Here is a 24819-nt window from a genome sequence, read left to right as displayed (position 1 = left end):
AGCCGAAAACACTCCCATTTTATTACTCAGTCTAACCTCAACATCATAATAGATACAATGAATGAATGAATGAAATACTAATGAAATACAGTAACAAATAAAAACACTCGTCAATTTCGTAATAATAATAATAAAAGATAAGGGCACAATATGCAACCAGCAGCAGCAGCAATGAACAGATTTAAAGAGACCCTAATTCAATTTGCACATTCAAACCCTAATTTATTCCCCCAAAATTCTACTACTGATTACCCTACCTTAATTAACCAACAATTTTCAGAATTCTTTACTGATTTTCATACTCCTAATCACCCTCCTTATGCTGCTGTAAGTACACCCCATTCTTTCCTTTTTTCCTTCACTGTTTTTTTTTATAGCTTATCTGTGTCTTTTTTTTTTTTTTTTTTGGCATTAATGTAATTAAGGGATTAAGTCAGGTTGAACATATAATGTACATTTAATCATCCGATTAGGCCATTTAATTATACTGGTTAGATTGCCTTTATACGGCCTCCGTTTGTTTTCGTGTGATAGTGTAACAAGAAAGCTTTATACTTTATTATATTATAAAGCTTGTAATGAACTCCTAGGCTATGTACCAACTGGCCTTGGGAATAGGGAGGTGATTGAACGAACATAAGTTTGTCGGTTCTAGTCTCAGCTAGACTAACGTGTGAATATGCGATAATGGTGTGTGGATATATTGCCTTTAAAAAAGAAAAAGAAAAAGAACAATACATCCATAATTGTAAATTGGATGCAAGTTTGAACTTTTTGAAGGTATGTCGTTGTAGTGGAAATTGTTCTAACTTCTGTTGTTGAAATTTTTAAAGTCGACTTTATTAGAAGATACGTGAGTTGAGAACCCATTCATACTCTTCTTTCCGTACATAAAATTTACTTTGGGAGAACGATAGTCCAAAGTAAAAGTGAACTACACTTGGTCACTAAAAGAAACCGGAGAGGTTCTATGCTCGGGTTAACAAGGAAATGCATGAGAAGTTGTGTTTGTGTAAATTTATGGCTATCAGGACAGATTCTGAAATCTGTATACTTTTTTTTTTCTTTCTAATTTGGTTGAAAGTTTAGTTTTGGACTTCTATTTTATAAAGTTCAAATATGTAAGCTCATACATCTTTTATCTGACCATAAATAACTCCAGTTTTAGATGGACTATGCTCTTCCTTTCCTTAGAAGTAGTAGGCTCGTTGTACAAACTATGTCAAATTTGGTTTCAGCTTAAGAAACCGAGATAGAATACGTACATATATGCTTATATTATGCATCTGGATATTGGATGCCTGTATAAAATGTTATTATTGTTATATAAGCTGTTGCTTATCTAACTTTATCGTGGTCAATTGTGGATGCAGATGATTAATAGGGCGATTCAAGAGTTGAACGAGACAGGTGGTTCTAGTGAGGAGTCAATATCCAAGTACATACAAGAGGAGTATGTTGATTTGCCTTGGGCCCATTCGGCGTTGCTGAAACATCACCTCGAGAAGCTTTGTGATCTTAAAGAGATTTGTATGACTCGCAAAAAACGCTATTTGCTTGTTGATGCAGATTCTGACCTAGTCTCTGCAACTACACCTGAGAAGCAGCTGCAAACCTTAGAAACAGGGAAGAAAAGCAGCCAGTCCGGTAAGAAGCAGAAGAATAGGCAGGATCTGAAGTTGGGAAAGACAAGCAGTGGGAATGATAAGAAAGGTAAGAAACAAAAGAGTAGGCTGGATTCGGAGTCGGCAAAGATAAGCAGTAATAAGCACCATGAAAAAAATAAGAAAAAGGGAAAATTGAAACATATAACTGAAGTCTGTCAAAAAGAAGATCAAGCTATTCAAGTGTTGGATGAGGTGGCTGATGAACAAGAAAAACATGATGTGTGTATAGATCAAGAGATGGAGGAGGATGGAGTTTGTGCAAATGCAACGGAACAAAATGAAACAGAAAAAATGTTGTTGATTAAACATTCCGACGTCACTGGCAGTGAAGATCAATCTGTAGATCTATCTAACGATAAGGAGCAAATAGGAACATGCGGAACAAAGAAGAGGAAGAATAAGAAGCAGAAGCAGCAGATAATGCCAACAAGGAGTAGTAAGCGCAGCAATAAAAACGAGGAGACTCAACTTCTAGTGTTGAGTGAGGCGAACCTGAAATTAGATAAAGAAATCACTGATGCTGCATCACAGGAGCAGAAGCAGATAATAGAAGTTATGACAAGTGATACACAAATTCAAGAAGAAAATAAGGATGTTGAAGTCTGTCAAAAAGAAGATCAGGCTATTCAAGCCTTGGATGAGGTGGCTGATGAACAAGAAAAACATGATGTGTGTATAGATCAAGAGTTGGGGGACGGTGGAGTTTGTGCAAATACAACAGAACAAAACCAAACAGAAAAAATATTGTTGATTAAACATTCTGATGTCACTGGCAGTGAAGATCAATCTGTAGAGCTATCTAACGATAAGGAGAAAATAGGAACAAAGAAGAGGAAGAATAAGAAGCAGAAGATAATGCCAACAAGGAGTAGTAAGCGCAGCAAGAAAAACAAGGAGACTCAACTTCTAGTGTTGAGTGAGGCGAACTTGAAATTAGATAAAGAAATCACTGATGCTGCATCACAAGAGCAGAAACGGATGATAGAAGTTAAGACAAGTGATACACAAGTTCAAGAAGAAAATAAGGATGTTGAAATGGCTCTAGAAGTGCACTCTGATAATTCTGGTTGCAAATATATGTCTGATCAAACAAGTATAGGTGTACAAACAAGTGATACACAAATTCAAGAAGAAAATAAGGATGTTGAAATAGCTCTAGAATTGCACTCTGATAATATTGGTTGCATTAATTCGAAGGACATTCATATGGAGCAGAGCCCTCCTATTCTGGAACTGGAAGAATCTCCTAATTCCAATCACATGTTACAACAAGAGGGGAAAAAGAATTGGACAAGATCGCTATTAAAGTCGGTGTTAAAGAGAGATGTGGTAGCAGGCTTAGAGTTAACCGGGTCTCCCGGTAATGCAAATATGCCAAAGGGTAAGCTTGACATTGTTGAGCATTTGTCTGAAGAAAAACAACTGGTACCAAGTGCAGTATCTACTATAATGAACAATCAGCGATCAAAACTAAGAAGCTCGAAGAAAAGCACAGTAATGGAATCTCTTGACACAGAAGTGGAACCGCAACAGAAATCAAGAAGTCCAAGTTTGGAGAAGCCAGTGGTAGAACTTGTTAAACCAGCACAAGTGCAGGAGGCAGGTAATACTCAACAAGATCAGCAACCAGATGAGCTGAAGGAGCTCAAACCGAAGACAAAGGGTCGTGGTAGACCTCCTAAGAAAAGTCGGCAGGCATTTAAGAAGGTCAGAGTTGGAAATAGGAGTGCTAAGCCTAAACGAAATGAGGATAAGGTTACCAGAAAATATGAATCAACAAATAAAAAGGATAAACCAAAGAAAAATGCCTTGGCAAGTATAAGATATCCAGTAAGAGCAGCAAGAAGAAGATAAAACCAGATCGTTAGAGTAGAAGAGACCAAATCTCGTGTTTAAGGTATGCATTGATCGACGAACCAGGAGGCAAGCTCAATGCAGGAGATATAGGTAACATAGTTTTCTCTTTGCGCTGCATGAAGTCATGATCATGGTAATTTTTTATCCCACCGTCTTAAAAGAGTTTTGAATTAACTGTTTAGGTTAATTGTTATTAATAGGTCGTTTACAACTTTTTAGTTGGACAGTTATGGAGTTTCCATAAAGAAGGATTTTATAAAGGCAACATAATTATTAGGTAGGAAAGTGTTTTGTCTCCTTTCTCTGTAGAATATATATTATGATTATGATTATTTGGCAGGAAACTGTCATGTAATGGACTAATCAGATAAGGTTCAACGTATTAGTTTTACAGGTAACATTTAAGTTTAATCTTTAAACTTCTGTTTAAAAATGAAAAAATGTGGGAACAATTTAAATTGGAGGAAAAAAATTATTGGTAAAACCTGCTTCCCCATTAACGCTCCATTTATGATAGTGTGAGAAAAGGGACTAACTTCTAAAACTCAGATAAATGATAAGAGCTCTCACAGCGCCATGTCTTTTGCGTGTCCTCCAAAGAAGGACGGATGCACACCATTGTGTGTGTCTCGTCCTTGGTGTGTCCGCCTCTCTAGAGACGGTGGTGTCCTTGGTTTATTTATTGAGTGTGTATGGATGTTTAAAGGATTAGTGGTATAAGTGGTGGGTCCTAGACTAGTATTGGCATTGGAAATAGTTTGGGGGATTAGTCATTAGTCCTTGCCATATCTTTGTCCGATGCTGACCGAGAGTCTGGGACATGGCTTTGGACTTTTGGAGTGGCATTGTGGGAGCTCTAAGTGACATATGTCCATATCCATTTATATCTTCTTCTTTGTTCTACTCCTTTTAACTATGATGGTGTATATAATTTTTAAATCACTGTCCTTTGGTTTGCAATGTGTATGAGACCGATAACCATGCCCCAATCGATCACAGAGAGTAAGTATAGATGATGAGTTTACGATTCAAACAAAATAACACAGGAAATATCAAAGAAAATGGATTCAAGCTTTATCACACGAAACTGAAAGAAAATATTCGTAAAGTGATTATGATGGTATGAAACCATCAATTTCAACCTTGTGAATTTGTAAGTGTGGAAACAAGTGAGAATTACTGTTAATCGGCCATTATTCGATTCCATGACAAATTTTAAATCCACAGATTTAGAAACTCCATCATGGCCTCACCCACAAGCACCCAAATTGATTATAAAAGTAACCCAAACATTTTTACAAACGAAAGCATCAAACATACTTAAGGTAATGAAACATCAAACACACTCAAAATCAATTATTTATGGTACGTCACCTATATATATATTGGTGTTGTATTTGAACTTGATTTTGATTTACTATTTATTTTTGACCAAGATGGTGAGTTTCTATGTCTTTAGTGATTTTCCTGTAAAAGTCCATGAGTGTATCTGGATCAGGAACATTAGGTGCCAGTTTCTCATACTCGATTGTCCATGTCACAAGATGGTTTATACCACATGTGTCTACATGAACATGTATAACAATGGTCTTGTATAGTTCCAGCAGATCACCTTCTAGTATCTTAAAGGTCACTGACTTTTTCTCCTCTTTGATGTCTTCAATCAATGTTTTTGCAACGCTGTCTTTTCCATCTGCAACCACATGTCATGCCTAATGTTAGTTGATTCAAAATGTATTTACAAATCGATATCTGCAAAAATCTATATATATATATACTACTATATATATATATTGTTTACCATGAAAATAGTTCCAGATAAGAATAGAGCCCACGGTTCCAACTTCACCCTCATGGGTTTGACAATTTTGGATGGTGGTTGGTGTCAAGCTCGGAACTTGGTGTGGATTTGCCTTCCATAGCTCGTGAAAAACATCACCCTTGGACTTGATCTCAATCTGAACAACTCTTTTACCACTCAATGTCATCTCTCTCTCAACTTGAAAACAAGTGTGGCAATAACTTGTTTATATATAGTTAAGATATATAGATGGCCCACCCTTAATACAACACCCACTGAGCCACGTACAGGGTAGCCTTGAGGATTTATGGGCTCAGGAGTTATGGGCTCAGGTTGAGTCGGAGAAAAAAAAAGGCCATAGCTAAGAGCCGAAGCTAAGGCATAAAGAACTTGCGAAAGAGAAAAAAAAAATACATCAAAGGAAGGTCCTCAACAAGATTCTACCCGACATACCTAAAAACCAAATATGCATGTCTATGACTTCATAATTACCCGATCAAAATGCACATAGTTGATTAGTAAAAGAGAAAGGGAAATGCTAAGGGTTGTATTTAACGTGCATAAAAAAACTTGTACCTTCCATATTAAAAGTCCGCCCCCTGTTTTTCATAGTATATGTACAAACAATTTATGCACATTAAACACGTATTTAGCAAACTCCAAAGTAAAAAAGCTATATGTATGGATATATATAACAAATATTCAGGGCCCCCAAAAATCGGATCTTAGAACGGTTATGCACTTCGCTTTATCCCTAGATTGCCCCTGAACCATGATTCAATATTGACTAAAATATCTATTACATGCTCTGATTGACGATACATCTTTTTTTTTTTTTTACATGTGAATTTTACTTCAGACGCGTATGATATATGTTAATCGCACAACGAAAAGATCTCGTACTAAACGGATCTTAAATAGCTTTTCTCACCATATCAACTCATTTATTAGAAAATACCATCAAGGAGAACCTACCGAGGCTCGAACTCGAGACCTTGGAGTAAACTCCCCCAGGGTCCCGCATAGCAGATTTAGTGAAACACCCCTGGCCACTAGGGTTTAACCCAGTGGTTGATTGACAATACATCTACTTTTTTATTGATTCACAAAGAAAATAAAAGATTAGCTTGCTTGACATATTTTTTATATTGTACGACGATGAACTTGAAAACACACCATATATATCTTAATATATACTATAAGACAGTTGAACTAATTACTTATTAACCAATCAAATCGTTCGATTTTATCAAATTGATTATCGCTTATGTCATCATGTAGATAAACTATAAATTAAAAATCCTAATAATCATTATCCAAATATATTAATATATTTGTATTTATATTAATTTATAGAAAAAATCTAATTAATTTACACTTTTTTGTTTTCCATCAATAATTTACACTTTTTAATTCTGAATACATAATTTATATTTATTTTTATCTATCAACTTTAGAGAATTTTTTTAAAATTTACAATCATTCAATTAATTAAAAAAAATTTCAACATAATCTCTCAATAAAAAAGGTATATAATTTTATCTTTTTTTATATATTAGATTTGTGTATTAATGTTTTAAGTTACAATTGTCACTCAAATCAAGAGTCCTAATTGTTATCAAAGAATATGAAAACAATCATAATTGTTATCTAATTATCATAAAACAGATGATTGGAAATAAACCTATTCGTGTTATAGACCCGCATAATGATCAAATACATATACTTGAATGGCAACTACAGGATCACATGTTTATATTTTAATTATCTTTTATAATAATATCACATTATAAGTAAAACTGGTTTCAAAAATTTATATGATAGAGAAATTATTATAACATGTGCCTTGTGGGATGAGTATGACAAACAATTCTAGCAATATGTTTCAGCTAATAATGAAAGTGATGAACCTGTGATTATGATATTACAACTTGCAAACTATAACACTTGGAACCATGTATTTTCAAAATTATAAGCTTTTATGACTTAAATGTATGAAAATCTAATATTGATAATATCGTAAATCCCGTGTCCAGTGTTGGTCTGTTGGACACGGGTCTAAAATCTCGTATAATGACTAAAAAAGACATTAGATCATCTTTTATATTGTTTGACGATAACCTGAATAGCACCACTACAAATACATATATAACCATCTTTTTATGATCTAATTAGACAAAAAATTAGTTCAAATTAGTCATACGATAAATATTCTAATTCGAAGTAAATTTGTTCGATGTTCTAAAAAAAAAAATCAGAAAATAAATCAACATATATCAAGATAAATTTTTTCTTATGTTAGTTACTCAATGCGATAGTTATTTTAAGTGAACAATAACAATTTCCAAAAGCTCATAAAACTATTGTATGAATGTGACATTGTGACAAATCTGTATTAGTCGTATCAGTTAACATCTAAAAGGATAAGATTTTGTCAAACATTTTGGTTACAAGGGGAAAGATTATGTTAGAAATGTTGGTTAAAGATTCCTTTAAGATCAAGCCAATATTAATGATATTTTCTATTATTAGACGGGTACCACGCAATGGAGTGATGATGACAGCGACAATAGCGGGTGATATGGTAATTAATGTAAAGTTAATTTATATAAAAATGGATAGTGTAGTTATTTTAAGAGTTGAATGATGTATATTGTAAATAATTTAATTAATGTTATTATAAATATATAAGCTGAAAATATTTTAACTAGTAAATAAAGAAGAAATGTTAATTTAAGAATTTTTAAATACAAAATATTAAGAAAAAAAAGTACTTAAATTAAGCACAATCACACTTAACCGGTCGTTTTTATAAATCAACCATAGTATAAATATAATTATTAAGACTATGTAATGTCACAAATAATTATATTTTTTTTACAGATTACAAAGTTTTTTTCCATTGAGTTGAAAGATATAAAGGTTGGTCTAATGTGAAAAGTAGTTAACTTGATCCATGGTATCCTCAAAACAATGGGACTTAGCTTTTCATACTCGACGGTCCATGTGATATATGAGAAAGTTTTTATACAACTCTAGGAAATCGCCTTCAACGATCTTAAAGCTGGTTAACTTCTTCTCCTCGTCGATGTCAAGGATTAGCGTTTTTGCCACACAGTTTTTTCCATCTGCAAAACAACATAGAATAATGGAAGTTAAACTCTTGGATTCATGTGGACAATATATACTGTAATACATAAAATGTCAAAATACAATTTATGTTATATATGTTGTTGGTACATACTACATCAAATATATCGATCGACTTCACAATAATTCTAAAGAAATATATATGTATAAGTATACATATTTATTATGTGTGTGTCATAATTATATACCATGAAAGTAGTTCCAGTGAAGGACACAACCCACAGTTCCAGTTTCACCATCGTGTGTTTTACAGTTTTGAAAAACATCACCTTTCGCCTTGATCTTAATCTGAGCAACTCTTTTGCCTGTCAATGACATCTCTCTTCTTAATTAAGACTTGGAAGTTAGAATGATATTGAGATGGTGAATATAATAATTTACTTTACCCCATAACCATTTATAGATGTGGCCTGCTTTACCCTACCATAAAAAGTAGAGTCCGACTACTTACATTTTTCTTTGTCCAGAACATTGGATGTTGTATTTTAAAAACTAGCGAGAAGCTAGTAAAGACTGTTTACGTCTCACTTCTCTTATGTCCTGCTTACAGGGATTTGAGACTTGTTGTTATTGAGAGAAACTAGTGGAGTACACACCAGGAGAAGGAAATAGAACAAATACATACTTTGAACATAAAATCGAATAAAACGCAGAAGTAAAAAGTAGGGGCTTATAGATTGAAACTACTCCACTGAGGTCATTTTACTTCGGTTTTATTTGAGCGGTTGGAGAGCCACAGAAAACTCATGCATTTGATTTCTTTGATGGCAAAACAAAGGGACGGTGATTTACTCGACAAGATACTATCATTTTTAATCCTCCAAATTGTCCAACGTAAAGCTAAAATGACTAGACTACTTAAATCAATCCCTTTTTGGGATGATAAATATTTCTAACATCAATATTTATTTTATGCCAATATTTTAGGCACATTAATCGATCATTTTCCTAATTATAATCTTACTTTCTTAAACAGTTCAATTACTCCATGTAATTTTATAATTTTAGTTTATAGATCGCCAGATGAATATCCGCACAATCCAAGGGAGGCGGTGGGTGACGGCGGTGGTCGCGTGTTTATTAATGTAAAGGTACTTAGACCATCCACACTCCAAACCCACATCAACCCAACCTTTAATAAAAAAATTAATTTCTCTCTTTCTTCCACCTAAACAACTCAACCTAACTCAATCTTTTACCCACATTCATAACTCGATCAACTAAAAGACAAACCAATAAGGTTTATAAATAAATCTTAACTAATTGCATAATGACAAGTGGCAAAAGTTGGGTAACTCCTTTAAGTCAAGCCACCAACCAAGTTGTTATTTTAAGTGACTTTTTCATTTTTTTAAAAATATTTTCAGTGACCCACCTTCCAAAAAGGTTGGGGATGTGGGTGGTCTTAATGTAAAGGAGGATAGTGTAAGTTTTTTAAGGATTAAGTAGTGATTTATGTTGTAGCTAAGTATATTAAATGGAGGTATTTTTAAATTAGTGAATAAAAAGGAATGATAGTTTAGATATTTTCGGAACTGTAAATTAAAAAAGGAGGATGAGTAGTTTGTTTTATACATTGGACTAATTAAAGACTGTATTTTATTTTTTGGTATGCCCATGGTTAAAGTAAAATAAAACATTAAAATATTCATGATTGCTCTTTCCGAAAGACTGACATCTTTTTGATAAAATTTACTCCGTAAAAAATGAAATTTGAACGAAATTTAAACTCTGATGGAGACTCATATACTGACATGCATATTGTGTCTCCGGATAAATAAAATATGGTTAAACAATCAATAAGAGTCAACATTTTGGGGTCGATGTTGATTTTAAAACTGTTATATGTATCTTTCGAATCCAGTTGATTACTAAAACGATAAAATTTTGTTTGAAAATTTGGTAAAATATTTCTTTCAAAAACGTGTAAGTTGCTACTTGTGTGTCAATTTGCCTATAATATATGTATAAAAAAATATTCAGGTGTATCATGTTGGAACAACGTTAGTGTGACCGTCACTGATCATGTATCATTCCTGATATGATAATTGACGATAATTGAAATCCCTATGTCTAGTAAATATATAATGGGCTTATTTACTCTTAGAGACGTAGTATAGAGTTTCCCATTAGATGATTGGAACTATGAGGACTAATGTTATACACATTAAACACCAAAGGGGTTGAATGTGTAATTACTCTCATTATAAATAGAGAGTCATGAACCCTAAGTTAAGGTTAATGAGACACTAATCCCTCACTAATTTTCGTGTATCTTCCTCATCTAATTCGTGCATAACATTAGCCGAAATCATCCCATTATTACTCAATCATCTTGCTATGGAAACCCGAAATCAATAGCAATTATGCTTCATGCTCTTACAAGTTCCACAGGATGATTGGAAATATTTTATGACTCGAATCGAATCATGTTTATTCCAACATATCATTAAGATTTGTTGACAAAACTTTTGATGGAATTATTCATCAAGTTCAAATCCCACTTACCACATTTGTATAAAGGGATTATTGGGAAAGAGGGGGAGGGTTTGAGAGTCTTGAGTTTCATCGCAATCATACGTAATTCGAGCTCCGCATATTGCCCAATTGGATGTCACTGTGGTATCTCAATATAAGATCGATCAATTACATACGATCTAGTTTTTACGAATGATGATCAGCCCAGCTGGCCAGAGTCACTTCCGATTTTACTTAAGGTCTTGAGTTCGATGCTCAGTGATGGCAAACCATGGGGTTTTTTCCTCCGAATATTTGTATTGACTCATTGTCAACATCTCGTTGTCTAGAATACATACAAGGTTTCACTTTTAAACTGTGAGGTTTCCTCGTATCCCGACTGAATATTCGAAAATAACAAAAATTTGTTTTTAAACGAAGTCTTCTAATTAATGTCACGTTATTTTGTTAATGACCTCTCAAAGCGGTACTTCAGTACGTCATCATGTTTTCTTAACGTTGTTCCTTTTGACCTTATTCGAATTGTTGTACTCAGGTGCATTACTGTCACTTTTACCCGACATTTCAAGGAAAACTATCGACTAAAAGTCGCCATATTCACCGAAATTATTGCTACTCTTGTCACATATTACATCAACTCTTTTAGACCCATTTCATGAAAATAAGATTGTTGGGACAAAATGGCGTTTTTCTTCTACATATAGATATACTTGTATTTTAATAATTTTTACGATTATCTTTTAAATTTTCAAATTAAAGATACATAGATCTTAATTATAGAATATTACACGAAACTTATGACTTTTTACTGTTTGGATAACCTTTTTAATGTCACAAAAATGTGTGGCATTAAAACTTGTGTAATGGTGAAAGGGTGGATGAGATGAAATTGGTGTGCTTACGGGGTGTAATTCTTAGGGTCGTATGGTCCATCTTAAAAGGGAATTTGGGTTGTGACTTGTGGCATATTGGGTGTTTGTTTTTTTCTTTTCAAAATTTTTTTTGAGTTAATACGTGATATAATTTTTGGGGGTCATTGTTACATAAGTTGTGTGGTTACACCTTGGTGCTTAGTAAGAAATTGTTATTTGGTATGTTATAATGAAATAAAAGTATTGATAAGTAATCACAAATAAAAGTTTAGAAAATTTAATTTATAAATTAAAACGCTTAAATGATATGTCACATGCAATGAAAAGAATGATTGAATAATACTTTATTTTTATTGGTATATTTATAGAGCATGTATTAGAGGTATATATTGTACATTGTGTTTTATATCGAGTCTTTTATATAAGAAAAAACAAAAAAATTGATCTCCATTCCTTGCAAAATGGCAGAAGGTATTTTAAAAGTAATTTTTCTGTCTTTGGATAAAAATACGACTATTTATTTCTTACATTTCTTGTTCCTCATAGTCATATGCGATCATAAAATATATATGAAGTTAACTAAGAAGATAATAAGGTATTTGGGTTTCCCGTCTGGGTTCAAGTCTTGGGACGGAAGTATTTATAAGTGTAAGTCATAACTTTTATCCTAAGCGCTCGAGTTAATTTAAGATCAGAAGTACGACAGTTTGACGTTAAACAAAACACAAAAAAGGTTTAATAAAACGGAAACAGTATAGGCTATCTTTGATTCTTTGCTCCAGGATGGATACGGAAGACCACAAATAAGGAGGGCCCGGAATCCCGGATTCTGTTAATTTGTTTGGGTTTTGGGCCATGATTGAACTAGATATTGTGATGGGCTAACATGAATTAAAGTATGAGTTTATGAGATATTGAGACGTTAAGTAGATTGTTTGGTTTGGTGGGTCAGTGGGTGTGAAAAGTGAAAACAAAGGATAATGGAATTAATTGCTTATTTACGAATATATTTAACTTAGGGATTATTATCTATAAATGTAACTAACTATGACAAAATGTCTATGTTGTGTACAGATCATGTAATGAACTTTTAAATTCCGATTATTGGATGTACATGGTCAATCAAAAACCTATACGTGGCAACTTATATGGTTGCCACATATATCTGGGTATATCCAATAATCAGGATTTGATAGTTCATTACATTACATAGATATTTTACAAAATCTTTAAATAACATAAACATTTTATCATATTTAGTTACATTCACAATCCATTTATCTTATTTACAAAATAATTCAGTTTACTATTCATTTTTACTAACAGTTGCTATTAAAATTATTGAAGATAATATTAAAGGTTTATCAATTATATCAAGTGTTTTGAATAAAAAAAAATAGTTATGTTATAAAGAATCAAAATATTCTGATCCTCAATTTTATTTTATTTTTAGTTTTTTACAATGTTACTTCAAATATTAAGAACTACGGAGTATATAATTTTCTTAGTTTATTCAGTATGTAAACAAGACTTATGCTAAAAATGTTGATCATGTATAACGATAAAAATTGATCATAAAATATAGTTTATGTCAAAATATTTTATTAGTGTCATTTAAAACTAAAAGTATTGACGCTTTTAACATAATAATATGTTAATATTTTAGCATAAGAGATATTTGGTAGGAGGGAACCTTGGCAATGAAAACGTATTAAACAATGAAAATAATGGGAAGAGAGATGAGTATTTAGTTAGAGAATATATTTTATTGTTTGATATAATTAGGGAATGAATATATATATATATATATAGTTTCCTTATTTTGAGAACCATTTTTTTTTGTAAGAACCATGAGAACTCTTAGATAATATACTTGTTCACATGTTTTTTTTGCTCATTCAATGATATAAAAAGGTATGTTGTAGAAGAAACTTTTTTATGAAACCTTCAAAGTAGCTTTTTATGAACTTGTGAATGAATTTGTTCACATTTTCTGTTCACATGTGACAAACGGCTATATGTAAGGTTTTGAAAAAAAATTTCTTCTGCAACATATTTTTTTATAACGTTTCACATGTGAATGAACAAAAAAAACATGTGATCCAATAAAAATATTAGGAGTTCTTACAAAAAAATGGGTTCTCAAAATAAGGCTCCCCTATATATATATAAAGATAACTGCATAAAATAGAAAGCACCTTTTGACTAATTCACGAAAATAGTAGTGACATTTAAAAGTTTTATTTTTTAGCAATAAATTTCATTTATTCCCGAAAATAGTAACATTTGACGCGTGTACATGATGACGTGGACATTTTAATTACGAAGCTTTTTTTAATGACATGGCATTATTTTATTTTTATTTATTATGTAATTTTAATCAACCGTGTCATTTTCCCCAGAAAATGACATGGTTCCGTTTCAGTCTCGGTTATGGCAAGATATTTCTTCTCGTCATTTTCTTCTGAAGCTAAATTCAGCTTGATTTTACTGATTTCCGTTGAGTCTCTTCCTATTTCAAGCATTGAAAAGCTGAAAGGCTGTGTATAAAGATGTTAAAGGAGACATAGATCTAGCTCTTCTTCATATATCTCGAGATTGAAAATCTCTAAACTTAGATGTCAAAACGTCGTCGTTTTAGGCGGAGGGAGATCCTGAGAATGTTCAAGGTGAGACGAGAGTTTCATAAGCAGGATCTGGACCGTTTAAGAATAGTTCGTCAACATATGACATATATCCAGATAGCGGAGGTCCAGAAGTTAGCTCGATCTCGAACAGACTGCCGACAAATTCTAAATAAGTTGAAGAAATCAAGAAGAAACCACCTCCACCTCCAACACCGCTGCCATCGGTGTTGGAGTAATCCAACAATAAATGAGAGTTTATTGCTATAAAGTAAAACTTTTAAAGGTCATTGCTATTTTCGTAAATTGGTCGAAAGGTCATTTCTATTTTCTATAGTTATAAAGTATGCCACGTCATCAAAAAATGTCCATGTCATCATGTACACGTGTCAAATGTTACTATTTTCGGTAATAAATGGAAGTTCATTTCTAAAAAGTAAAACTTTTAAAGGTTACTGCTATTTTTGTGAATTGATCAAAAGGTACTTTCTATTTTCTGCAGTTATCCCAAAAAAAAATAAAAGTAAAGAACACAAATAAAAAAAATAATCTTTTTTACCTATTTAATTACTTCATTGTTAACAAAAAGTTAATATTAAGATTAACAGATAAAAGGTCGAACAAACTTAAAACTAAAAGATAAAAAACAATATCATTTTTTCAATATTTAGATAATAGAGAGAATGAAAATCATTCCATCATCTTCTTTTTTATTTTTATTTTCGTGTTCAACTAAACAAGATAAGTGATTATCTTTTTTATTTTTTCTTTTCTATTATCTCTTAAGAAACACCCCTTTATAGTATTATTACTCTTCTGTAAATAAGTTATAGCTAATTGAAGAAAACATAAAACTTATCCTAGTCTATAAAAACTTTAATTACCTATGCTCACAACTCACTTATTAAAATATATGTACATAATCTCTTAACTTCTTAAAGTTTTTAATAATATTAGAAAAACAAGTATTTATTTACAACTCATTCATGTATCAAATGCAATGCCCTCATTAAATTAGTACTCCCCTCCATCCCATATTAAATGTCCAATTTTGACTTGTCAAGTCTTCTGCTTGTAACTTTGACCATAAATATTTTTTATTGTGTCATATAACAGTTGACGAAAGTTATATTAATGAAAAGTTCATTGAAAACTCAATCCATCAATATAATTTATATGAAGTGTTATATAATATAGATAAATATTTTTCGGGTCAAAGTTTAAAACAAAAGACTTGACAAATCAAAATTGGATATTTAATATGGGACGAAGGGAGTACAACTTTTTTCATCTTATCCCTCTTCATAATTGAATCAAATTATCAGTGATAAATTGGTGTAGTCGTTTGGAGTTCCCTAATGACTTATAGGTTTCAGGTTCGAATTTTCATTCAGCCAACTTTGAGATATAAGTAGTCTTTTTAAAAAAGTTTAGCTTGAGTATACTTGGGTTCAAGTATGAGGAGGAAGGGTTTATCCTTATTAATCGTCTTTTTTCTCGGACGGATTAATAGGGCGTTTTCTTCTCATTGGGTATTTGAAATAGACATTTCTACCTGAAGGGAGCTCTCTAGTGCGTACCCGGTTAAGACAACATATACTAGACTTATCGCTATTGAATCACAACATGAAGTTTCAAACAAAATTTACCTTTGATAAAAAACTGATTCAAATTATATATTCGTATTATAAGTACAACCTTTTACATCTGATTATAATAATACTCTTATAATATTCGTAAATCAAATATCATATATTATATTGATTGTATTAAGAAAAAGGTTACAATAGAATATTATTTTTCTTTAAAAGTTTACACTCAATACTTCTCACACACTACAATTACTGACAACCAGAGCCGGTCCTGAGTTTTATGATGCTCATAAGCCATGAAAAATTAATCAAGATGCCCAATAGTCTTTTGTAAACAAAAAATAGCACAAACTCATCCCGTATGCGTTGACATAGCATAAATTTGGGTTTTCAAAAATATATGTGTTTTTATAAAAAATATTGAAGACATTGAAAGCAAAAGCTTAATCATATGTAAGATATGTTCAGCTTTAATTTAACTAATTTAACTTTAAGAATAAGACTCAATAGTGTTAATATAGATGATTAGTATTCTTTTTTTAATGGCCTTTAGATCACTATAAATATAAAAATGTAAAAAACAAATACAAGTCCAATGGGAAACTTAGAAGTATTCACAGTTCATATATACAAGTCTAAATCTCGAATTAATAAACTATCAATTCTGGGGGTAGAAATGACACATCTTATAAGTTATAAGTAAAAATATTAAACAATGTTTTAAAAGAATAGATATCTACTACTCCTTTATAATGATTATTCACCCCTATTTTAAGAAAGAGTTAGAAATAAGTTAGATGAAAATTACTAGATTGCCCTTAATAAACAACCCTTAAGGAAATGGTTATTAGATATTATCAAAATTACCCTTAATAAATTAATTTACACTTTAAACCTTTATCTTTTAAAATATCATTATCACCATTGTATCAATTTACACGGTTAGACCAATCGACACCAATTGTCGATGTTATCGATCACCACCCGTCACCAACACCACTAAACCATCGTCACCGCCGCCGTATTGCGCGGGTACAATGCTAGTTAAACAAAAATATACAATAAGACTTCATCTTCCCCTCAAGACAACCTGCAACTTTCAGTATTCCGTTTCTGATATGAAGAAATTTTTAATTTTTTTTCATATTCATCTCATTATGTCTCTGATTATTAGTATAACATTATCATTTTATTTGGTTTAAATTGTAAGAAGTGAGTCAAACAAACATAGTATAGTATAAGATCGATCAACAATTTTATGCCCCCTGCTAAAATGATGCTCCGTGGGGTCCGCCCAGACAACCTTTCCATCTCATTAAAAGCTAATTAAAACAATGAAAAACTTCTCGTTCGGTTAGAGGATGAACTATGGATAGCCATGAAAATCCCACAATATTTATAAAACTATATATTTATAGTATTATTTATATTAATTTATTTAGTTTTAAGGTAATTGACAACCTCAGACTAATGTAATCAAATTTTATAGTTTAGTTTTATATTTATTATAATAAAACCGTCTGGCAACCCAAGAATAAAAGTCATGGCTTCGCCACTATGTTCGGTTGTATCAAACGATATACTAGTATTTTGTCTGCACAATGCGACAATGTGGTGTTGGCGACGGTGTGGTGTTGACGATGGTGTGGTAGTGTTGTTAGCAGTGGCGGTGGCTTGACGGGTGGTGACGGTGTGATTATTATTGTAAAAATAATCAATGTAAAAAGGGTGGTGCAGTTATTTTAGAAGCTGATAAGTATATGGTTTACATTTGTTGTATGATGGTCATTTCGCATGATAACATTGTTATGAAAGGAAGTGTTGAAAAGTATTAGGAGAGAGAATGTGATAATTTTTATAAAGTAATATTGTAATAGGGCTATGGATTAATGAATACACTACTTAGTATCATTTTATATATTTCAAAAGAAATAAACCATTATCAAGGGAGATTGATATATGTCTAAATAAACTCATTAACCAAAAAGTTGCGTCTTGTGAAAGCAAACTAATTGAAGCCTTAATTATTACTCTATCCGTTTCATATTAAGTTTCCTAGCGTTTTTTTTTTTTTTTTTTTTTTTCAACTTTGGCCGTAAATATTTTTGTTTGTATCATATAACATTTAATATAAGATTTATGAATTGATTGAATATAACTTTCATCAACTAATGTATAGAATAAACAAAGATATTTATGGTCAAAGTTGAAAAAAAAGATTTGACCAATCAAAAATAAGACAATTAAAATGAGACAGAGGGAGTATTATTATTACGTGGAAATGTTTTTTTTTTTCTATGTAACAACAAAATATTTGATCTTTAATTACGTAGGAATCACCGAATCAGTATGATAATACAATCAATAAAATTCATTGCAAAAGGAACAAAATAATAATAATAAAAAATAGCTCTTCGAATTAACCAAACAACAATCAACATCCAATTTGGTCAAACAAATCTCCTTCCTCACTCGATCATCATCATCATCGAAATTTGTCAACAATTGGAAATGATCAACCGCAATTTTGTCATCATGGATCATCCATACTCAACTCATCCGTACATCTCCGTAATCAAACCCAATTAAATCAATAATATAATTCATAATATAAATAATGTTTTTTTAAAAAAAATTAAAAGTTAATTAGATAAATTCAAACACATTAAAAAAAATATATCTATAATATCCACTTTGACCAACAGCTTATAGATTACAGGGGGTCAGGGGCTATGAAGTGAACTGAAAATAGAAAACATTTCAATCAAAATATATAGGAAATAGGAAATACTTATTAGAGTAACTTGTATAGAATGAAAGAAATAAAAATATTGAAGTTCTTATCAAAGTAACACCCAAACTGTCTTTACGCCCACTACCAGTCAATTTATTCACTTGGTTGAGGAATTCAAAATTATAAATCTCTAATTTATAACTAAAAAAATACCACACAATTATCCTAATTGTAAAGGATAAATTATAACCTGTGTTTGGTCTAAATTTGCAACTATTATTCATAACTTTACGAAATTATGTTTTTCATTTTTGATCTTTGTTTACAATTTTAGTTCAAACTCCAAATTCAACCATTTTGATAATCACTTTTGGTCAAAAAGTCAACCCTTGTAGACAAATGCCTAAGATCAAAGATAAATAATGTAATTTTGTAAATTTAAAGATGAAACCTACGATTTTTAAACCTAATATAGGAACAAATTTTGTAATTTATAACGTATATAGGTTCAAACAACATAGCAAATTATTGTTGGTGTCCTCTGTATGGTTATATATGTTTTTCTTACATTATTTTGAGATGTAAGTTTGTAAGAAGTTTTTGGTTTATACAAAATCAACTTCATCAATTGATCTATTCCAAATTTCCGACTGATTTCATTCTCATCCTACTCACAATAGTTATATATGAGAAAAGTGAGTGTCTACTAAGTTGAGTATAAAACCACTCACATATTAGTTTTTAAATATTTTAAATAAATGATGAACTCATATATTTTATAGATTAAAAAAATAAAATGTGAAAATTTTTATACCCAAACTAAATACATAACAACCACATACTCTCGATCGTCATGTCATATATGTATTGTGTTGTATATCTATCCATACATACATTGATACATACATATAAATGTGTGTCTACGACCGCGTGTCAGTAAAGCTAGGATAAGATAGGGCACGCAAATTGAGAATTGCATCACATTCTTTCTTACTTTTTATATATATATATATTCTATTCTACTACTTTATCACATCAAAATGTTGCAAGCTGTATACATATTCTTTTATAATTTTAATTAATAGTATATAATTTATAAATAATATTTAATTTAATACTCGTATATACATTCACCCTAGATGTAAGGACTACGCGTAGACTGATATTAGCCGTCGGATTTATTTCAATGGACGGTCAGAGCTACGATGGAGATATGTTTGACTTCTTTATGATATTAATAATAATTATAATTATTTGACATTGGTTGATTGTGTGGACAATTTCCAATATTTCCGTCATCTTTTTAAATTATTAATTTATTTTCTCTGGTCCATATGAAGCATGTACTGTAGATATATATATAACTGAAAGGTTCCAGTATTTGTTCTCATCTTTTCATAGACTGTTAATTTAATTATTATCTGCAAAATCATATACGTTTTGAGAGGCTAAAATTTAGGAGTGTTTTTATTTTCTGTTGCCATCGGAGAAGAATTGCTTGCTAAGCTCAGCTTCAAGGTTCATTTTAATTATTTTTATTTTCTTTCTTGATATATTATTATTGTTTAAGCATTTGTTAGATCTTAGAGATCCCTGGGGGAAATTTAATTTGGGGTGGTTTAAATTGCTATTCATGGACACATGTTGTACATAAAAATAAAATCTTAGTCTCTGAAAATAACTTACAATTGCTAATTTGCCATGTATAAAACTTTACTATGAATAGCAAAATTCTGAATTTTAATGTTGTAATTAGACTTAACTAAATGAAGTTAGGGATTTGGTAAATATTTCACTCATACCGAAATTAATGTCCACATTTCAAGTTTAATTTGTCTTCGGATGGTTGTCTAAGGCCCTACAATCTATACATGTAACCTAGTTTGGGGTATATTTGGAGATACAACTGAATTTTGTCGGTGTGAAGAATTAATTGGATATCTCGTTTAATAATTTAAACGACTAGAGTATCTTGAATTTCATTTTAGAGGCAAGACTGTCTAAGTCTCATCTCCCCCATACCCTTGTTGTTTTGTAGTATCATGAATTTCATTTTAGAGACAAGATTGTCTACGTCTCTCCTCCCCCATACCTCATATGCAGGGATTGGGTCTTGTTGTTGTTGTTGTAGTATCATGAATTTCATTTTAGAGGCAAGACTGGCTACATCTTACCTCCCCCATACTTGTATGCAAGGATTGGGTCTTGTTGTTGTTGTTGACTTGTTGTAGTATCATGAATTTCACTTATTCAAGGACATTTTATTTTCGTTCTTAATATGGGCTCAGATTTGAGAGCTAGGGAATGCTCAAAGAGTCTGTTTAGTTCGCTATATAGAATAGTAGTTAGTAGTTACAAATGGTAACAAGCGATTACTGGTTTCTGCCTAGCAGCTTTACTTACTAGCTATTCAAAATGACTTTGCTTGTCGGCTTGATTAATGATGGTAGTTTTGGCTCAACATTAGATGAGATACCATTTTCAACAATAACTGAGTTGAGTCGATTTTCTCTACAGTAGATGACATATCATTTTGCGTTTGGGTTTCAAGTTGTATCCTGCTTAATGGCCGTGCCCTTCTCACCTCCTGACCCGTTTCAAGTCTATCTTAAATTCCCGTAAATTCTAAATTTACTAAATTTTTTTGATCCAAACATGATTTCTCAAAATAGTTCCTTAGCAAGGCTAGATCAGTCAGTTCGCTACTTTCTTGATGAGGTGCAGGCGAGCTTGATTTACCTCTTCGTCTGGGGCGTTCTGATGCTGCCCGGTTGGGGCTATCGTTAAATTAACCTTCGGTGAAATAATTTTCCAACTTTTCTACTTAAATAGATAATCATAACTTACTACTAACTCTTTCGTTTTACTTTATTCATGATGCAATATATCTTCCAAGTTTTCAGTTAGTATCTTATGTGTGTTCAATGATGGAAATTTCAGAATCAGACACCATGCTTGGCAAGGAATTTTTCACCGAGTATGGCGAGGCAAGTTTGTATGAGATTCAAGAAGTTGTTGGGAAGGGAAGTTATGGTGTTGTTGCAGCTGCCGTTGATACACACACAGGGGAGAAAGTTGCTATAAAAAAAATAAATGATGTTTTTGAGCATGTTTCAGATGCTACTCGCATTCTTAGAGAAATTAAGCTTCTTCGTTTGCTTAAACACCCAGACATTGTAGAAATAAAGCATATTATGCTTCCTCCTTGTAGAAGAGAATTTAAAGATATTTATGTGGTGTTTGAGTTGATGGAATCTGATCTTGATGAGGTGATCAAGGTTAACGATGATCTCACTCCTGAACATCATCAGTTTTTCATATATCAACTTCTTCGTGCCTTGAAATACATACATACAGGTTTGGTTTTCTTATTTTTATGACGTTATGATTATGATCTTCTGAAGAATTTATAATCTTGATTATACGAGTTCGATTTCTATTAATTGTATATATTATTTTGCAGCACATGTGTTCCATCGAGATTTGAAACCCAAGAACATCCTTGCTAATGCAGACTGCAAACTGAAGATATGTGATTTTGGTCTTGCTCGTGCATCGTTTGATGATACCCCGTCAGCAATTTTTTGGACTGTATGTATCTCAACTAACGAAACCTCATTATTGTATTATCTTCGGTTTTGCAGCACATGTGTTCCATGGAGATTTGAAACCCGAGGAATATCAGTTTTTACAAGCTGCTTATATTCTTTTTTGTAATTTTTTTCAGGACTATGTAGCTACTAGATGGTATCGAGCTCCGGAACTTTGTGGTTCGTTTTTCTCTAAGGTAAGCAGATACACACACACACAACAGCAAATGTAAATCAGTTGGCATTTGATATGTGGAACATCAGTTATTGATTGTTGGAAACTTGATTTTTTTTCAGTACACTCCTGCAATTGATATTTGGAGCATAGGGTGTATATTTGCTGAGATGCTAACGGGAAAGCCTCTGTTTCCTGGGAGGAATGTTGTGCACCAGTTGGATCTTGTCACCGATTTGCTTGGTTCTCCCTCTGCTGAAACCATTGCAAGGGTTTGTTTTGTTGCTCTCCTTTTAACTTAAATACAAGGTTTGTTGCATTTTAGCTTTTCGTTAATCAGTAGTTCATTAAATGTCTGCAGATACGAAATGATAAGGCTAGAAGATATTTAAATGGCATGCCAAAGAAAACCCCTGTTCCTTTATCACAGAAATTCCCTAATGCTGATCCATTGGCTCTCCGTTTACTTGAAAAATTGCTCGCATTTGATCCTGCAGATCGGATATCTGCTGAAGAGATAAGCATTAGTAAAATTTTATTTCTACCATTGTGGTTTTTCTGTGAATAAAGATGTTGAATACATCAAGTTACTAGCTTGGTTTATTGATATTGTGAGCTATTTTTATATCTGCAGGCCTTGGCGGATCCATACTTTTATGGTTTAGCGAATTTGGAAACCGAACCATCCAAGCAGCCAATTTCAAAACTTGAGTTTGACTTTGAAAGGAGGAGGTTGACAAAGAATGATGTGAGAGAGCTGATTTATAGGGAGGTATGGTCATATTTTATGGTCTTTATTCTTTCATAGACTTTTCAACATTAATAATTAGCATGCATTGCTTAATGATTTATCATCTTTTTAAGCACACAGATCCTAGAGTATCACCCACAGATGCTTCAAGAGTACCTTCATGGCGAAGAACACATAAGCTTCATGTATCCAAGGTCAGGATTTTGAGACCTTGACTAAAATGTCAATTAATTGGAAATTGTTCAACTATAATTTACCTAATATATGCTTTATGCTTTGACCTCAGTGGAATTGATCGATTTAAGCAGCAATTTGCCGATCTTGAGGAGCAGGAGGAAGGCAAGAAGATAGGAAAGGGAGGAAAAAACTCTCCCCTTCAGAGGCACTACACGTCTTTGCCAAGGTAAGTTTTTTTAACACAACATGGCAACTTCCTTTAAAAAAAATAAAATCCAAACTCCAAAATGTTGGAAAGGAAAGGGAAGTTGTTTCATTTGGTATATTGTGATAATTATTGTGCTCTTTTTTCAAAGAGAGCGGATCTGTGTGCCCATAGAAGAAGCTGTTGATGAAATCAACGACTTTGAAAGGCGTACAAATGCTGCAATTGCCACCACCCTTCGAAGCCCACCCAGATCAGAAAGATGTAATCAATCCAAAACTCCTAAAAAAGATTCTAATAGTATCCCAAAAAGCCATAAGAAACCAGACTTGTCCAGAAGTTCTAGCATTAATACCCCCAAATATGTAGGAGCCAGCAATAGGAGTTGCAAGGTAAGTATTCTGAAAGCTCTGATATAGGATGATTAAAAAGAATTGCATTGGTTCCATACTTAGCCGTAACATTTCACGATCATTTTTATAGTTTGGAAAATTTTCATTTGGCAGGAGAAATTTGAACAAGGAGACGAGATGAGCAGTGTTCTGTCACAGAAGCTGGCAGCATTAAGTTCTTGATTCCGGTATCAAGGCTTCATCTCTGAAATTTGACAGAATCTAATATAAATTTTATTGTGTAGTATTGATATTTAAAATTGTGATAATTTAACGGCATATGTGCTGTATATGTTAGTTACTAAGTTGAAGCTTTGTTGTTGTGACTTAATATGTACTTATGATTGATCATGAGTTTTATTTAATTAGATTGATTTCTGAAAGTTATTGGTCAAGTTCCCAAAAATATTTCCCTCGTCTACTTTGTTTATTCAAATTGAAAAATTTGCTTACTTGGAAAGGTTATCAGCAGCAAAGTTCTTGAATTTGAAGATGAGTTCCTTCGATCTGAGATATAAACGATAACTTTGTGTGTGCTCTTTGGATGTTTCATGGAAGATAGTGTTCATGTTGCGCCTTTTTGGAAATTCTTAGTTACCATCCTGTCTTTGACATGGATATCGAATCCATCAAGTTCGTACTACTAGTCTATTATAAAAAGAGAAGAACATAAACTCGAGTATAGTTTGTTACTAGTACTATTATTTACAAAAATACAAAATCATCGCAAAAGATCAGCTACATATTTATTTTG

At 32.1% G+C, this 24819-nt stretch overlaps 4 protein-coding genes across 5 annotated transcripts; 2 read left to right on the top strand and 2 right to left on the bottom strand.

Annotated features, from left to right (window-relative positions):
* Positions 1-86: 86 nt before the first annotated feature.
* Positions 87-3809, top strand: LOC122579167 (triadin-like). The gene is made up of 2 exons (XM_043751279.1): positions 87-327; positions 1374-3809. Exons 1-2 carry the CDS (start codon positions 151-153, stop codon positions 3519-3521), a joined length of 2325 nt encoding a protein of 774 aa, XP_043607214.1. The 5' UTR covers positions 87-150; the 3' UTR covers positions 3522-3809.
* An 891-nt stretch (positions 3810-4700) lies between these two features.
* On the bottom strand, positions 4701-5512 carry LOC122580570 (kirola-like). Its single transcript, XM_043752842.1, has 2 exons — positions 5326-5512; positions 4701-5217 (listed from the first exon to the last, which is right to left on the bottom strand). The coding sequence occupies exons 1-2, from the start codon at positions 5510-5512 to the stop codon at positions 4946-4948; spliced, it is 459 nt and encodes a 152-aa protein (XP_043608777.1). The 3' UTR covers positions 4701-4945.
* A 2801-nt stretch (positions 5513-8313) lies between these two features.
* Positions 8314-8820, bottom strand: LOC122610817 (MLP-like protein 34). The gene is made up of 2 exons (XM_043783772.1): positions 8664-8820; positions 8314-8453 (listed from the first exon to the last, which is right to left on the bottom strand). The coding sequence occupies exons 1-2, from the start codon at positions 8791-8793 to the stop codon at positions 8314-8316; spliced, it is 270 nt and encodes an 89-aa protein (XP_043639707.1). The 5' UTR covers positions 8794-8820.
* Positions 8821-20111: 11291 nt separating this feature from the next.
* On the top strand, positions 20112-24448 carry LOC122579316 (mitogen-activated protein kinase 9-like). Of its 2 annotated transcripts, XM_043751469.1 has the most exons (11): positions 20112-20293; positions 21716-22132; positions 22239-22366; positions 22503-22562; positions 22663-22812; positions 22902-23057; positions 23175-23312; positions 23412-23485; positions 23578-23694; positions 23825-24065; positions 24180-24448. In XM_043751469.1, exons 2-11 carry the CDS (start codon positions 21727-21729, stop codon positions 24246-24248), a joined length of 1539 nt encoding a protein of 512 aa, XP_043607404.1. In that variant the 5' UTR covers positions 20112-20293; positions 21716-21726; the 3' UTR covers positions 24249-24448. The 2 variants fall into 2 exon arrangements, with proteins under 2 accessions (XP_043607404.1, XP_043607403.1); XM_043751468.1 differs by lacking the exon at positions 20112-20293 and having other exon boundaries at positions 21700-22132.
* The last annotated feature ends 371 nt before the right edge of the window (positions 24449-24819 follow it).

This window comes from Erigeron canadensis, chromosome 8 (genome assembly GCF_010389155.1).
Source record: "Erigeron canadensis isolate Cc75 chromosome 8, C_canadensis_v1, whole genome shotgun sequence".
Classification (NCBI taxonomy): Eukaryota; Viridiplantae; Streptophyta; class Magnoliopsida; order Asterales; family Asteraceae; genus Erigeron; species Erigeron canadensis.
Note: the sequence above shows the minus strand (reverse complement) of the source record. Positions and strands in the feature narration are given on the sequence as shown.